Source organism: Pteropus alecto, unplaced genomic scaffold, assembly GCF_000325575.1.
Source record: "Pteropus alecto unplaced genomic scaffold, ASM32557v1 scaffold427, whole genome shotgun sequence".
NCBI lineage: Eukaryota > Metazoa > Chordata > Mammalia > Chiroptera > Pteropodidae > Pteropus > Pteropus alecto.
The window spans coordinates 386933-402435 of NW_006440618.1; the positions used below are offsets into that span (position 1 = coordinate 386933).

General features: G+C 36.2%; 1 protein-coding gene across 2 annotated transcripts in view; it reads left to right on the top strand.

Moving 5' to 3' along the window:
• The window catches only part of SPIN1 (spindlin 1), a 53818-nt gene extending 38648 nt beyond the window's left edge, over nucleotides 1-15170 (top strand). For both annotated transcript variants that reach the window (XM_006917265.3, XM_006917264.3), the window contains 3 exons: nucleotides 9264-9517; nucleotides 11051-11284; nucleotides 14886-15170. In XM_006917265.3, the coding sequence (XP_006917327.1) occupies nucleotides 9264-9517; nucleotides 11051-11284; nucleotides 14886-15085 (688 nt within the window). In that variant the 3' untranslated portion in view covers nucleotides 15086-15170. The remainder of the gene's footprint in view (nucleotides 1-9263; nucleotides 9518-11050; nucleotides 11285-14885) is intronic.
• Nucleotides 15171-15503: the final 333 nt, after the last annotated feature.

Here is a 15503-nt window from a genome sequence, read left to right on the forward strand (position 1 = left end):
GGAAATGATTGCAGCAGAGCCATTATTCCAAGAATGGCAGCTCCTGCCCTCGTGAGTTTCAGGAGAGCTCAGGGAATGGAGTCTGAGGTGCTTGGAGCAGTGCCTCTGCACCCAGAAACGTTACATAGCTGTGTCTTGTTTTGTTTTTAAAGTAAATAGAAACAAACTTATGTGCCTCTTATGACCAGGCCCCTTGCTGTGTTTTGAGGACAAGGAGATTGAGAAATGAGTCTGCATGGAAAGTACATCTCAAAAGGAAAGTATAGTTGTAGGGAGAGTCTTAAGGTGAATTTAGCTAAAAAGGTTTGTTTCTGTTTTCAAGTAAATCTGTTTTTTTTCTTCCCTAATGTGAATAGTCGATAGGTTTCCATTTCAGGGTACTGATGGAGGGTGCGACTTGGTTTTGGTCTATTTCCTGCTAACATGCATTTAGAAAATAGACAGGAGCTGTTACTTTTACACACTAAGAGGTATTTCCAGGGAATGTTTTCCTTCCATTTTATAAGACACAAATCCTTGTCACTGACAAAGACCGTCATTGTACCCTTCCTCTCCCTCTTCCTCATATACCTGTTATGATTTCATGGACTTTTCACGGCATCTCTGTCAAATAGGAACCATGAGCCCTCTATGCACTATGCACAGAGAGATTAAATTACTTTATGAGGTTGTACAACTAAGAAGTGACTGAGCTAGGATTCAGAAACAGGGCAGTCTCATTCTAGAACCCTTATTCATTACCACACCATATTTCTTGAACTGCATGTTTTGTTGTTTCATATCTGAAAAAATGCAATATTTCAGTCATAAACACATATAATAGATAACTATTAGAGCGAGAGTCTGAATGAAACCTAATGTTGACAGTCTTAAATTTGTCAAAACTCTTTAATCACCTTGTAGTGACTGTTATTCACACCAGTGAAAGTGAATAGTGCTATGGGAGACTCTCCGGGCACTTGGACACCTCTTTTGGACATCTCGGGTATTCTCAGAGTGCACAGTGTACAGACAGAGTAATGAAAGAAACCATAGTGATCAGGGTAGAAAACATGACTTTTTTCTCTATCCTATTTTTATAATGTCACTTGAAGTTGGAATGACAGTATCAGCTATAGAAGTTTTATCAAGCAACAAGTACCAGAAAAGCATTTTTCCCCTTCTCTACTTGCTGGTGTGTATCTTGCAAAAAAGACAATTATTTCGATTTAATCAATATTTTCTTCTGAAATTAGCTAGAACACAGAAGAACAGCCTTTATATCACAGTGCTAAATAGAATAAGGAAATAGAATAAGGAAGATATGTCATGTATGACAGGTATGGCTCATAGTAGAATTGTGTAGTTGAAAATTTTAACAAGTATGGCTACCAAATAAGATTTTTAACTACTGATAAGGAATAGTGGTCAATTTACGTCATTAAGGGAGTCTAGATAAAAGACTAAAGGTCTTTCAAAACAAGATTTCTTGATGACAAAATAAATAGAACAGTACTTTCAAAACTTATTTAAAGTATTGAGAGAAGTACGTAAATGTCTCCTGCACTCTGTTTACCCTTTTGGGAACATGGATGTGTAGGAATTAGAGTTCTAAGTCAGTGCTACCCAAGGTGTGGTGCCTGGATCATCAGGAGCAGTGGCCTTTGAAGCTTGTTAGAGAGCCTTTTGGTCCTTCTCTACACCTAGAGGTGGAATCAGACACTTTCACCAGCTCTCCAAGTGATGGAATGTATACCAGAGTGAGAAGCTCTAGCCTAAACCATCATCATGGTTGATAGCTGAGGCACATCAGAGAAGTCAGGTGGTGTGAAAATTAGTACACACAGTTACAGCAATGAAAGGAGTTTGATGCTGTATACTCGGTCACCTCTTACTCCAGGTGCAACATGCAGAAAAGCTATTCTTAACCATCAGTTCATCCCTGATCAAGCCATATACCTTCCAGTCACTTTATATTGTTATAGTTTCCTTGGAACATTTATTTCAAGAAATAGCTTCTGGAGATAAGAAACAAGGAAACCAATGATCAGTGTATAATTCTGGTTTCTCTGCTTTTATCTTTGAATTGTTTGGGTCATGATACTTGCTGGTGTGTATCTTGCAAAAAGACAATTATTTGCAATTATAGTCTGTTATTTGCACTTGGCTATAATTACAGATGATCTCGGTTGAATGAAGTATCTTGGTGTTTGTATACAATATTGCTGTTTGTTTATTGACTACCTGGTAGATAATAGTTAACATTGTAGTCTTTCCCAAGAAAGTACAAGAGATTAAGGGCTGTTAAAAATACATATATCTAGAGAGAACATAAATCACCATATTCAAGGAGCCCCATTTTAAAATAGTTACTTTAAATTGTTAATCTCATGTTTCTGTGCTGTTTTTAGATTGCACGGTCTAGAGATGACTAAAATGTGTTTATGTTCTTTTCATACCTTCTTTCTATTGTTTGTTTGCTTATGTATGTAGTACAGTGTTTGAACTAAGTAAGCTTTAGTTTTTATTAAAGTTTTTTTTGTTGCTTTTTAAATCTAAATTAGCAATTAGAAATTAAAGTAAAATGTAAAAACTTGTTTAATATATAATTTTTAGAATAGTAAACAGTATTATCCTGAATCTCTATCACCCAGCTTCAGTAATTATCAATATTTGCTCAGTATTAGATAGTCTTACTATATTGTTGTTTAGGGAACCTTGTCTTCAGGTAGATGCTAGCTGGAAGAAAATTAACAACTTATGTATTTCTACACTTAATATTAAACAATATTTACTATTTTAATATATATTTTAAAATATTTTTAAAATATTATTCTTTGTACACTTTGGCTGCAAGAGGATTCAAGGCCCAGTAATTGGAAAGCTTGACTAATGATTTAAAAAAGTAGTATATTGTTCTAATTACCCGTTTTTACCATCAGTGTTCATTGGGAAGAAATCTGTCTTTGTTACCTCTGCCTTTTCAGTTTACGTAACTTATTTATTAAACAAATTGGATAAAAACAGTGTTTATACTAGATCTTCTTTTAGAACTAGTGAAATGACATTCTAAAATTAGAATTACCCTTGACTAAAGAAAGGCAGTAGAAATAGAATTTGGAATTGATAACATTAAAATGTATAATAATTTGTTTTTATATATAATTCCTTTTAGAATTGAAACATTCATGGCATTAATTTAGCAGTAATTAAAATTGTGTTTTATCCGCATGTAAAAGTGAGATACTTGTTATTGTAGAAAATTTTGAAAACACACATAAATACAGAGGAAGATAATCTAATTATTTCTGATGCCATCATCGAGAGATTATAGCTGTTAATAATTTAATATATATTTTGAAAGTTTTCTACAAATCTGTATGGATAATTGTGTGTAGAAATTTTCCATGTCATGTTTTCTTCATTTGTGGGTTTTTAAAATGTCTTTAAATTCTTTTCCTTGATTTTAATAGCTATGTAGTTATTTCATCATCTATTTACACTATTATTGAATCAATGGGACCTGTTGTTGAACATTTTTTATTTCTGGTTTCTTGCTGAGAACATCGCTGTAGCTATCTATATCTTTGTGCCTGTCCATTATTTTCTTTCAATAAATTCCTAGATGTGGAACCACTGGGACAGTGGAGTGCCAAATTTTTACTAGGAGGGTTGTGTCTGTTCTCTAGGCACATAGAAAATAGTACCTCACTGTACTTTACCTTAAATAGCTCTTCAGAATTTGCAGTTTCTTTTATTGGCATAGAAGGGTAATTTTACCAACATACCATTACCACAACACTGAGAAATTTCTAGAAGGCATAGAGCAAATGGGGACAGATTTATATAAAAACTAAGGTGAGCTGAGGAATGCTCAGCCCCTTTGAACTGAAAAAGACGACCTCAAAAAGTGAATATTCACACTAGACCCTTACTGTTTAGGTCAGAGGCAGCAAAGGCTGGCCACGATTGCCAAAGTTGTTATGGGTGAGAAACCAGCAGTGTTAGTGAGGCAGCAGTTGCTTGCCTTACCTCCCCTGACTTAAGGTCTCTGCTCACTCCCAGCTGCTCTGCAACTGCCTGGGTCATGGTTGCTTCATCAGAATCTCCACTTAACTGCTCAGATGCCAGGACCCTGACATGGCCTAAAGAAATACACCACAGCTGCAGATTTCACTCTGTCTTGCCTTGCATTTTAAATACGAACATCAGAAATCATCAGTTACCCGAGGAGCACTTACAGCTCGAAAAGAAGTCATGTGGAACAGGAGACCTAACCAGAAATCAGCAAATGTGGAGAAAACCACCACTTAGATGACAACAGACCCAGCATAAGTAGAGCCGAACACAAAAAGTTCATAAGGGATCAGGAAAGGGAGTAAAAATCCTCAAGGATCAGAGGCATGTTAATTAAAAAAAAAAAAGTTAAGGAAACGATCAGTTTGTAGAAATAAAAAATCCTATTATATAAGATAATCGATAGGCAGAAATTGAAGCCTGTTTTACCTAAAGAAATTCAAGAAAATTTGAGCCAAGGAGTTCTTGAATAGTATGAGAGGGAAGTTGAGTCACAGAGGATAGATCTGAAAGTGTTAGCGTTCATCTAATAAGAATTTCAAAAAGGGGGATGGAGGTGGAGAACAATAAACGTGGAAGATGATTTTGCACAGCTCTCTTTAGATTGATCAAGTGGTAGTGAGGGATCATTAAAAACATGTAAGTTCTGGTAGCATTTCAGAATCCAGAAACAAAGAAAATTTTAAAAGCTCAAAGAGAAAAACAGGTTACTCTCAAAAAAAAAAAAAAAAAGGATTGGATTGGCATCTGTTACCTAACTGGGAGATAGAAGAAAATGAAAATACTTTTTTCCCAGTAAAAGTGCTAAGGGGAAAGGGTTTTGGAACCTGATTTGTAATACCTAGGTTATTTGGGGATGAGGGCAAAATAATATTTTGATGCTTGCAAGAGTTTTAGAGTTTACATTTATCAACCCTCTCTGAACAGTGCATGTATATAGAAAGACAAAATAGACATGAGAACAAAATATATGAAAACATTGGGAAGAAAGCAACAAAAATCCTTCTTTGTTTATTTCTAAATAAGGCATCGTTTGTATTCTTAAGATAGCGAAATGAAAAATGATTTAGAACAGAAGCCTAAATTTCAGCAGTGATAAAAATTGGCCAGGTGGATTTACTTATGTGCTAACATGTTTGCTTTTAAAATTTTTATTTTACAAAGAAATTTTTGTTTAGTTTTAGTCTTGCTTGGTCTGGGGAAGGGAAAATGTAAGTTAAAATGTGATATTTCAAAAGTTAGGAATAATTGCTGGAAGACTAGAAATAAGAGCTGTAGCTTTCATTAGATGCTTTATTTGGTGCAAAGAAAACCTCACTCTGAATATACAGATAAAGGAAGAAAGCTGTGAGGAAATGAAAGTATTGCAAACAAAACAATGTTAGAATAGACCCAGGCATTATTATCACAGCAAAAGTTGATTAAAATTCCCGTAAAGTGAGGAATTAAAATTCATGCAAAAGGAAAAAGTAGGGTGTCTTCACAATTAAAGGATATGGGAGCCATGTGAAAGGAGTTGCCCACTGGCCATATTTGAGTCCCTTGTAAAGCTCAGGAGAGAGAGGCAAGCCTTGTAACCACCATTGGAGGCAGCCGGGATGAAAACTACTTGTTCTGAAATGTGATTAGAGAAGCATCAAACATCTCCCTCTTCCAGAGCCAAACAGTACAGAAGAATGCAGCTAATGGATGAAGAAAGGATGAGTGACTGAACTGGAAAATCGGTGCTCTGAGTCTGCCAGTTACCCTTTTCTGCTGTCACTGGCTAAGTCTGTATTGGTCTTGTTGAGAACCACGGTAGTAGAAATTTCATGTCTCTGAATCTAGGATGGGATCTTTTCTTGATTGTAGTCAGTTTTCTCCAGAGAGACTGAACCAGTGGTGTGCATGTGTGTGCAAGTGTGTGTGTGTTTATATAGAGATTAGAGACCCAGGGAAGACCCAGGGTTGCAGCTGGAGTCCAAAGGTAGAATTGCCTCTTCCCTTGGGTAGACAACACTTTTTCTTAATCCTTTAAGTGATAGAGGCCTACCTACATTGTGGAGGGTGGTCTGATTTACATGTTTTTCTACCCCCCCAAAAAAAGCCCTTTACAGGAAAAAATCTAGAGTAATGACCAAATAGCTGAGTACTGTGGCTCAGCCAACATATTAAAAGTCAACATATTAAAATTAACTGTCACTGGTGATGATGCCGTATTTGCTTGTGATAGTAGAATGTCTGTGAATTACAAAAAAGGTGCATATGACTGAATTTCTTCCTTGATGAGGTTTAGGGACCAAGCTCTGCCTTTGCTGTGAAGAAAGCCTGATCCTGTATACAACATGAATCACTAGGACTTTTGCTTAAAGATCAAAAGAAGATAGGTGATTTGATTGTCTCTGAAGAAAAATATGCTAAAAATGATTCCCGTATTCTAAAGGGAAAATGTAATTACTGTCACCATCTCTTTCCCGCAGATGATCAATTGGATGTGGTGGCACATTCTCAGGGAATATGAAAAGGTCTTGAATTTCACTGTCTTTCAGGGTTTGAGTAGTAGTATAGTTGCAAGTTACAGACTTGATAGTGCCTCTTTAAGCTTTTTTCTTTTTACTGTTCATTTTTTCCAGTGATATAGATCGGTTCCTTCCGTAGAACAGTATTGAATTTAGCTCTTGGCTCTGTCCTTTCCTCTCTCCATTGAATGTAAGGTAATTTGTTTCTTGTAATATTCTTTTGTTCAGCAAGCTGTTTCTACTTTACATATTCTTTCCTTCTGTTTTCAGAGTAGTGTTTTAACCCTTTTAGAGCAGATAATAGTTACATACTATTTTATTTCTTGTCTCCATGTTTGTTCTGCAGTTAGATATATTCATGGTTTACTATTGGCCCTATTATGAAACTTTTCTAAGTGTTCTTTGATTATCTGAAATTCTTGTCCTGTAACTTCTGCAGGAAGCATCTGTGAGAACTGTTCCCCAAATTCTTACACATTGACACTGTTTTGTGTGTGACCTTTTACTTTGAGGTCAGAATTCTTGGCTGATTACAAAACCTTTGGCTTACGATTTCTTACCTGACAACCTTAATTTTGTCACACTGTTGTCTTGTGGCACACAATGTTGTCACATTCTGTTTTCCTTATATATAATATAGTTCTTGTCCTGGATGCTCAAGAGATGTTATTTATTTTAAAGTCCATTTGTTTTACTAGAATGTCTTAGTGTCACTAGTTCAGAGTCAGTTTTCACAGGAGTGATTTTGTGTATTTAAATTTTTTTATTTCAGGAATTTTTTCTTGAATTTATTATTTTTTATTTCTTTGATTTTAGTTTTTGGGTAATTCTGATAGACCTTGGGATTTCATATCTGTCACCATCTTTTAATTCTTTATTTTTTGCCCCATCTGTCTCCTTTTCATCATCTATTTCCCTTATGTGCCCCATGGTGTCTGTTTCTTCTCATGTTCCTCTGTTTAGTGTTCATTTCTGAAAAGTGTTCAAAGCATTACTTGTTTGCTAAACTGTGCCTAATTTTCCTCATGCCTTATATAGCAGTCTCATTTCTGATGTAAGGTCCTTTTTCATGGTCTCTCTTGTTTGCCTAACGTTAAGTGGTAGTTAACTCTACCTCATGGACATGCGTTTTGGGTCTGCCTCCATTGCCAGTTGGTGCATCATTCTAATTGTTACAGTATTGTCCTATGTTGGTTCCACTATTATCCTTTCTTGTAAATGAGAAGGGTAAGACTGTTCCATTCCAGGTCAACTGTCCTCTCTGCAGAGCTCTCAGCTCTCTGTTTTCTTACGGCATACTTAAAGTCTCTATATGGTCTCCTCGATCATACCTTTTGCGGTCTGCCTCCTTTGAACCTTGCCTTTTAGCCTCTGAACCTTTTTCCTTTGGGTTGTGGCCCTGGCCTGTTCATTTAAGATGTTGTCCCCAGCAGTGTATCTATCCTCAGTGCAGGCTCTGCTAGGTGTTTGCAGAGCCTTAAAGGCTGGGGCAGCCTCAGCTTTTTCTGGTCTTCTCACAGTCCTGCACGGAACCTCGTGAACCCTTTTCCAGTCTAACTAGAATTTTCTTTCTGGGGTGTTCTTCAAATGGTGTTCCCCATCTTGCTTAGGTAAAGGCCCAGATCATCTAATTCCAGGCTTTATCAAGGTAGCCCAAATGATTTGCTACAGCTTGTTCTCTTTCACAAACTCAATTAATTTACCAAATGAGTCTATTTAAAATGTATATAATTGTAATTCTAAATATTCCAGCCTATAAAACTTTTTTTTTTTTTAAGTTTGTGTTTATGCTAGCTGTTTATCACTTTTATTCATGGTGTACCAAATGAGAGCTTTATGCTCATAAAGTGTGGGAAGGGAATCCTTTCTTGCTCTTTAAAATTTCTCATTCTTGGCATATAATAGCATCCAGGTTGCCATAATGGCTTAGGCATTCAGCTTGTATTCAGGCCAAATCTTGTCCCCTTTGGATATCAGTGGATATCTAGGTAAAAATTATTTTTTTCCTGATAACAAGAACCAGGTGTATTATCTGTAAACATATAGATTTTTCAGTTGTTAATAATTTAGAAGGAATGTAGTTTGGTGTTGGTCCAATAATTTTTAATATTATTTGTCACAAATTTAAATGTTTAAATATATGTTTTCAAAAGAAGTAATGATGGTATAATACATGGATATAAGCCAGTCTGGACTCCAGTTTAAGAAAAAAGTTAAATGTCTAGCTTATTCTTACCATTTAAGCCAGTGGGGGCAAAATTATGTGAGCATTCAAATGGATGAAATTGAATAATTATAATTTCTGACTAGAAAAGGATTTATATAGTATAAAGCCATATGTATGCATGGCTAATTGTGAGTTGATTGAATTAGGAAACTCAGCTGAAAAACTGATGCTTATTATTGCGGCTTAAGTTGCCACAGACCAGTCAAGTTTTTCTTCCTATCCAAAGTTAGGGTGCACAGGAAACTCCTCCTGCCAACATATTATGTATACACATGGTGGTAGAAAAAGGCACCACCTGTGAGCCACACTGCATGGCTGTGGGACTGGGCAGTGGCCACCTGGAGCCACCTGCCCGAGTGGCAAGATTAGCCAGCACAGCAGGGGTCATCTAGTGAGAGCATGCTAGCTAGCAGCAGTTGTGTTAGATCTAGGAATGCATACCTTTGAGCTGATACCTTACATGTGTATATGTGTGAATATAGAAAACACCGGAGCAGTGTGGGGCCGAGCAAGCCTGTGTCCCAGCCTCGGCGGAACATCGTAGGCTGCAGGATTCAGCATGGGTGGAAGGAGGGGAGTGGCCCTGTCACCCAGTGGAAAGGAACCGTTCTGGACCAGGTGCCTGTAAACCCTTCTTTGTATCTTATAAAATACGATGGATTTGACTGTGTTTATGGACTAGAACTTAATAAAGATGAAAGAGTTTCTGCACTTGAAGTTCTCCCTGATAGAGTTGGTAAGTTCTCTTTACTATTTGCGCATTATATGCTTTAAAAATGATTGTTGAAATGGATGCTTTCTGATTATTCTTTTGCATTATTGATATTTTAATTTTTATCGGAGCACAAACACTCCATATTTAAATCAATCATTTAATACCACAAAAATTGATCAGTAGATACTTTAAAACTATAGTTCAAGGAACTGTGGGAGATATAAATGTATAAAATTGTTCCCCCAAATGTTTACAATTTCAACATAGTTATTTCTTTTGTTCCTTTGAATTTTATTTAACAGAAACAGAAGCACTCATGAGTGAAGTAGAAGTGCTAATTTTTTAAAAAAGACATTTGTCTTAAAATATGAGGACTGGAGAAACCTTATAATCAGTAGGAATCTATGTAATTTCCCAGTATTTAAAAAAAAGAAATGGAGCTTGTTATTTTTACCTACTTCTTAAAAGAATGTAGAGCAGGCCTGCAGAGGGCTGTTGATAAACCAGTATGGAGGCCACACTCCTGACCACACAGGTTGTCTAGAACAGCCCACTGCCCTCTGAAATAATTTGTACCGCTGTGAGTTGCATATTGGAAATAGGACAGCAAAGACCTCTACTTGCCTCATGGTGTTCAGGCTAAAAGCAAATAAACATGTAAAACAAAATAACTACAGATAATAGTAAATGCCATTAAGAAATAAAACTGGAAGAGGCGACTGTGACTGGTGGGGATGCTTCCACCAGGTGGTTCTGAAGAGCCTTTGAGAGCAGGCTCCTGAAGGTATGAAGGTAGTGCATGGCTGGGATGGGGAGAAACAGAGGTTGTCCTAGGAAGGATGCCCGTGTCGCTAAGGTGTAGTCAGTCATGAAGAAGGTGACAGAACAGGAGGGAAGAGGGCCAACAGGGGAAGATGGCCCATGAGAAGCAGTTCGTTTTTCAAATTATGAAAAGAAAGCACTGGAGCATTTTAAGCAAGTAAACAACACAATCTGGTATATCTGCCACAAATATCACTCTGGTTGCTGTAGAAATAGATTGTAGGAGCAAGAGTAAAAACCTGTGCCTTGTATAGGTTAATTTCTTAGTTTCAATAAATGAACTGTGGCTATTTATGTAAGATTATATATTAATATAAAGGGAAGATGGGTCAAAGGATATATGGGTAACACTAGTAGTTTTATAACTTCTTTAAGTCTTATCTCAAAATTTAAAATAACTATTAAGAACAAAAAATGTTTTATACCTTGATGAAACAATCAAAAGTTCTAATTTAGATAAAATACCAAGGGCAGATGAATTCAAAAAAATAAAAAGGAAAAACAGTCTCAAAGTAACTGACCTGGGACAGTAGAATAGTTCCTATGGAATCAAATCTGGGTTGGCTCAGCAATATGAGTTTTGTTGTCCTGAAAATCTGCCAGATGACTCTGATGTTGGCTAGTGTATCATGTGGACAACATTCCAGATAGTCTCCTTGCATATGTTCAGTTTTCACAGTACATATTTAGTAAAACGTTTTGTAAACCATTGTTTGCTTTTTTTGTCCCCAGCAACATCTCGAATCAGTGATGCGCACCTAGCCGACACAATGATTGGCAAAGCAGTAGAGCACATGTTTGAGACCGAGGATGGCTCTAAAGACGAGTGGAGGGGAATGGTCTTAGCACGTGCCCCTATAATGAACACATGGTTTTACATCACCTATGAGAAAGACCCCGTCTTGTACATGTATCAGCTATTAGATGATTATAAAGAAGGAGACCTTCGCATTATGCCTGATTCTAGTAAGTATGGATTGACAACTTTTATTTTTGATGATTCAAAAGTAATTTGAATTTTAGAACAAGTTATCTGATTATTTTGCAGATATATTTTTTATTTTAATTATTAAGAATAAATGATTCTTTCAGTAATACACCAAATGTGAATTTTTTTTTTCTTTGCCAAGAGCAATTTATTTTCTGTATAGATTTACCTGTTCGGACATTGGACTTTCTTATGAATGGAGTATATAATACAGAGTCCTTTGTGACTGGCTTCTTTCACTCAGCATTATGTTTTCAAGGCTCCGTGTCGTAGTATATGTTGGTACTTCATTTTATTTATAGCCAGAAATAACTCCATTGTATGGATGCTGTATTTTGTGTATTTGTTCATCTGTTGATAGACATTTGGATTGTTCTCTACCCTTTGGTTATTATAAAGACTGTTGCTATAAACATTGTGCAAGTGCCTGAGTGGACACGTTTTCACTTCTCTTGGGTGTATACCTAGGAGTGGAATTGATGGATTGTAGTGATCATTCTATGTTGAATTGTTTAGGGAACTACCAGACTAATTTCAACACTGTTGCACCATTATACATTCTTGTCAACAATGTATTTCTCCATGTCTTTTCAACACTTATTGTTATCTGACTTTTTGATTCTAGTGGTTGCGAAGTGATATCTCATTGTGATTTGCTTTGCATTTCCCTGATAACTAAAGATGTCAAGTATTTTTTCATTGTTACTGGCCATTCGTATGTCATCTTTAGAGAAATGTCTGTTCATGTCCTTTGCCCTTTTTTTTCAGTTGGGTTGTCTTTATATTATTGAGTTGTAAGAGTCAATATTCTAGATATAAGTCTCTTCTCAGGTGTATGATTTGCAGATACTTTAATTCTGTGGTTTCTCTTCACTGTCTTGATTGCATTCTAAAGTCCATTTTATCTATTTTTTATTTTGTTCATGCTTTTGGTGTTATATCTTATAATCCCTTGCCAAATCCAAGGCTATAAAGATTTTACTCCTTTGTTTTCTTCCACGAGTCTTAAGTTTTAGCTCTTACATATAGGCCTTTAGCTCTTCTTAGATCTTTATGTTTTGTGTTAATTTTTGTTTATGATGTGGCTTAAGGATCCAACTTCATTCCTTTGCATATGAGCACCATTTTTTGGAAAAACTATTCTTTCCTCTATTGAATGGTTTTGGCACCCTTATTGAAAATCAGTTGACTGTAGATGTATGGGTGTACTTCTGGACTTTCTATCCCATTCATCCGTATGTCTGGTTATGCCAGTGCCACACTTGATTGTATTGCTTTGTAATAAGTTTTGAAATCTGAAAGTGCGAATGTTCCTATCCACCCTCCCTCACCCCTTGAATTGTTTTGGCTGTTCTGGGTCTCTTGCAATTCCATGTGAATTTTGGAATCAGCCTGTCAGTTTTTGCAAAGAAGTAGCTGGGATTCTAATGGAGATTGTATTGAATCTTTAGATCAGTTTGGGAAGTATTGCCCTCTTGACAATGTTAAGCCTCTGGCCCGTGAGCATGGGACGTTTTTCTGTTTGTTTATTGAGATTTAAAACAAATTTTTTATTAACAGTGTCTTGTTTTCATAGTACACACTTTGCACTTCTGTTGTTAAATTCATTTGCACGTATTTTATTCTTTTTGATGCTATTGTGAATGGAATTATTGAGTAAGCCTATTCTTTTTTAAACTACTCCATAGCCTTTCCTCAAACACATGGAGCCCTGGAACAGACAATTGTAATATCAGCAATGTGACAGAATCTCTCTCTCTCTCTCTCTCTCTTTTTTTTTTTTAATATGTTCTTCCTGTGAACAAGCTAGTCAGTGAACCTACCTACTCAGGTCTTCATTAGGCCCTGACTGTTCTGCCTTCTGAAATTTTTTCCATTACATTTGTGTACATTTATTATAAATGCGAAATGGAAAGTATTCATATAGACAGGAATTATCATGAGAATGTTCCTTAAAAGCATTTTTCCAACCTACATAAAGTTGGTTTTTTATTTTTTTTTTGGTAGAGCTATATCTAGTCAAAGTAAATACTGTGAACTCGGTAATAGAAAGTGTGAGGTCATTTGCACATGCTTCCTCTCCTCTCCCAACCATGTCTTTATCCTCTCCCCTGTCTTTCATGAAACTGCTAAATATTTTTATGGATAGTAGTATGGAAGCTTATTTATCATTAGTTATACTAGTGACTCAATCCAAGAGCTCTACAGTGGCCTCTTCTTTGCTCATGTTACTGCAAAATGTATGGGGATCATGCTTTCGGTATTCCTTTGTGAACATGAAGGGATTATGCCGTGTGGAATTCTGCTGCTGCTGCTGCTTGTGGGAAGGGCATCTTTGAAGAGATTTCAGCTTAGGTTTCCTCATCACTTCGCTGTTTAAAAGAATTACTGGTAACATTATCCTCAGCATTTTAGTTGTATTGTGTGTGACTCTTAGAATCAGAGATAAGAATAGGGTTTGGATTGTGTCATTCAGTGAGAGAATTTATTGTAATCATATAGAGGCAAACTACCATTAACATAAATAAATGATGATGATCCAAACCAGGATACCTGTGAGAATTAATGGTACACTGCTAATCATTGTGCTGGGACAAGTGGCATAAGCCTGGACTGTCCTGGGCAAACCAGGATATCTGGTCTCTCTACCTGAAGGCCTTCTGCTACAACAGGGCCTACATGGGGTTTCTTAAAATAGAATTGTTAATTGCCTAGCTCTATCCCCCTTTTTTTTTCTTTTATTTTTCTTTGTTGTTGTTGGTAGTGATAGTTTGCTCTCATTTCATGTATATACCTAGAACAGAATTCCTGTTAGGTCATAAAGCGGCTTTTTCCAACACATATTTCCCTGGGGACCTTTTAAAAAATACAGGTGCTTCAGCCATTCTCAGAGATTCAGTTTTAAGTTGTCTGGGGGTGGAGTTCACTTAGCACATATTTTTAAAGCATGGGAAGTCTCTATTTTGAAATTGGCTTTAGGAAGATGTGTAATGAAATGAAGTTGAGGAGAAAGAAGCCTTGTTCACAGGATAAGACAAGGAATACTTAGATATTTTAAGTACGTGGCATATTCTCAGTAATCCCAGTAGGTATTATCTGCTTTAAAATCCTATTTTAGAGTAACTCAAACTTGTTTTTAAGAAGATATATCCTTATTTAGATTTTTTTCTTGGCCCTTCTTTTAGTCCTTATCTCCTCAGGTAGTTATAGCCATAGTTAAACATGAGCCAAAGGAATTTGGTTATGATTTTCAAAATTGTTTACATGTCTAGATCTTGGGTTGGCATGCTGTTTTTGTAAATGAAGTTTTACTGGCACACGGCCACACCGTTCGTTTATAATGTCATCTATGGCTGCTCTCACACCACAAAGGCCTAGTAGTTGATACAGAGACCATGTAGCCTCAAGCCTAACGTATTGTCTGGCCTTTGAAGAAAAAGTTTGCTGCTCATGGTCTAGATAAGATGACTTCAGAATATTTAAAAAAGAATTTTTTAATTATTATTGAAATAGATATATAAGTTGGTGTGTAACTAAAATTTGACTTTAATTTTTTTTTTCCCCCCTCTTTACATATAGATGATTCACCTCCAGCAGAAAGGGAACCAGGAGAGGTTGTGGACAGCCTGGTAGGCAAACAAGTGGAATATGCCAAAGAAGATGGCTCTAAAAGGACTGGCATGGTCATTCATCAAGTAGAAGCCAAACCATCTGTCTATTTCATCAAGTTTGATGATGATTTCCATATTTATGTCTACGATTTGGTGAAAACATCCTAGATGTCATCATGAACTTTGCCAAATTTGTGGAACTATTAAATGTATAATTTGTAGACATAAAAGACTTGATTGCTTTCCAGTTTAATGAAAGCTTAAATGTCCCTGCGAACCCACAATCTCTGCCAGCAGAACTGGTTTTGTTCTGAATAGTACAGATTTATGTGAACACAAAGCATTTTGTGTAAGGAACTCCTTCCTCTTAAAAAGAAGTCTGTTTGGAGGGGAGTTACAGGCAAGTTTGGTGAAAGTTAAGCTAGTATCATAGTTGAAACTGTAATAGATCTTATCCATTTCCCCTTCACTCTTAACATTCTCTTATTCTGCCACAATGCAAGCATAGTTTGGTATTTTTGTTACTGCTTTTTTTGAGATATATATGTATCTTATATCTACCTATCTATGTCTGTGTGTATACATA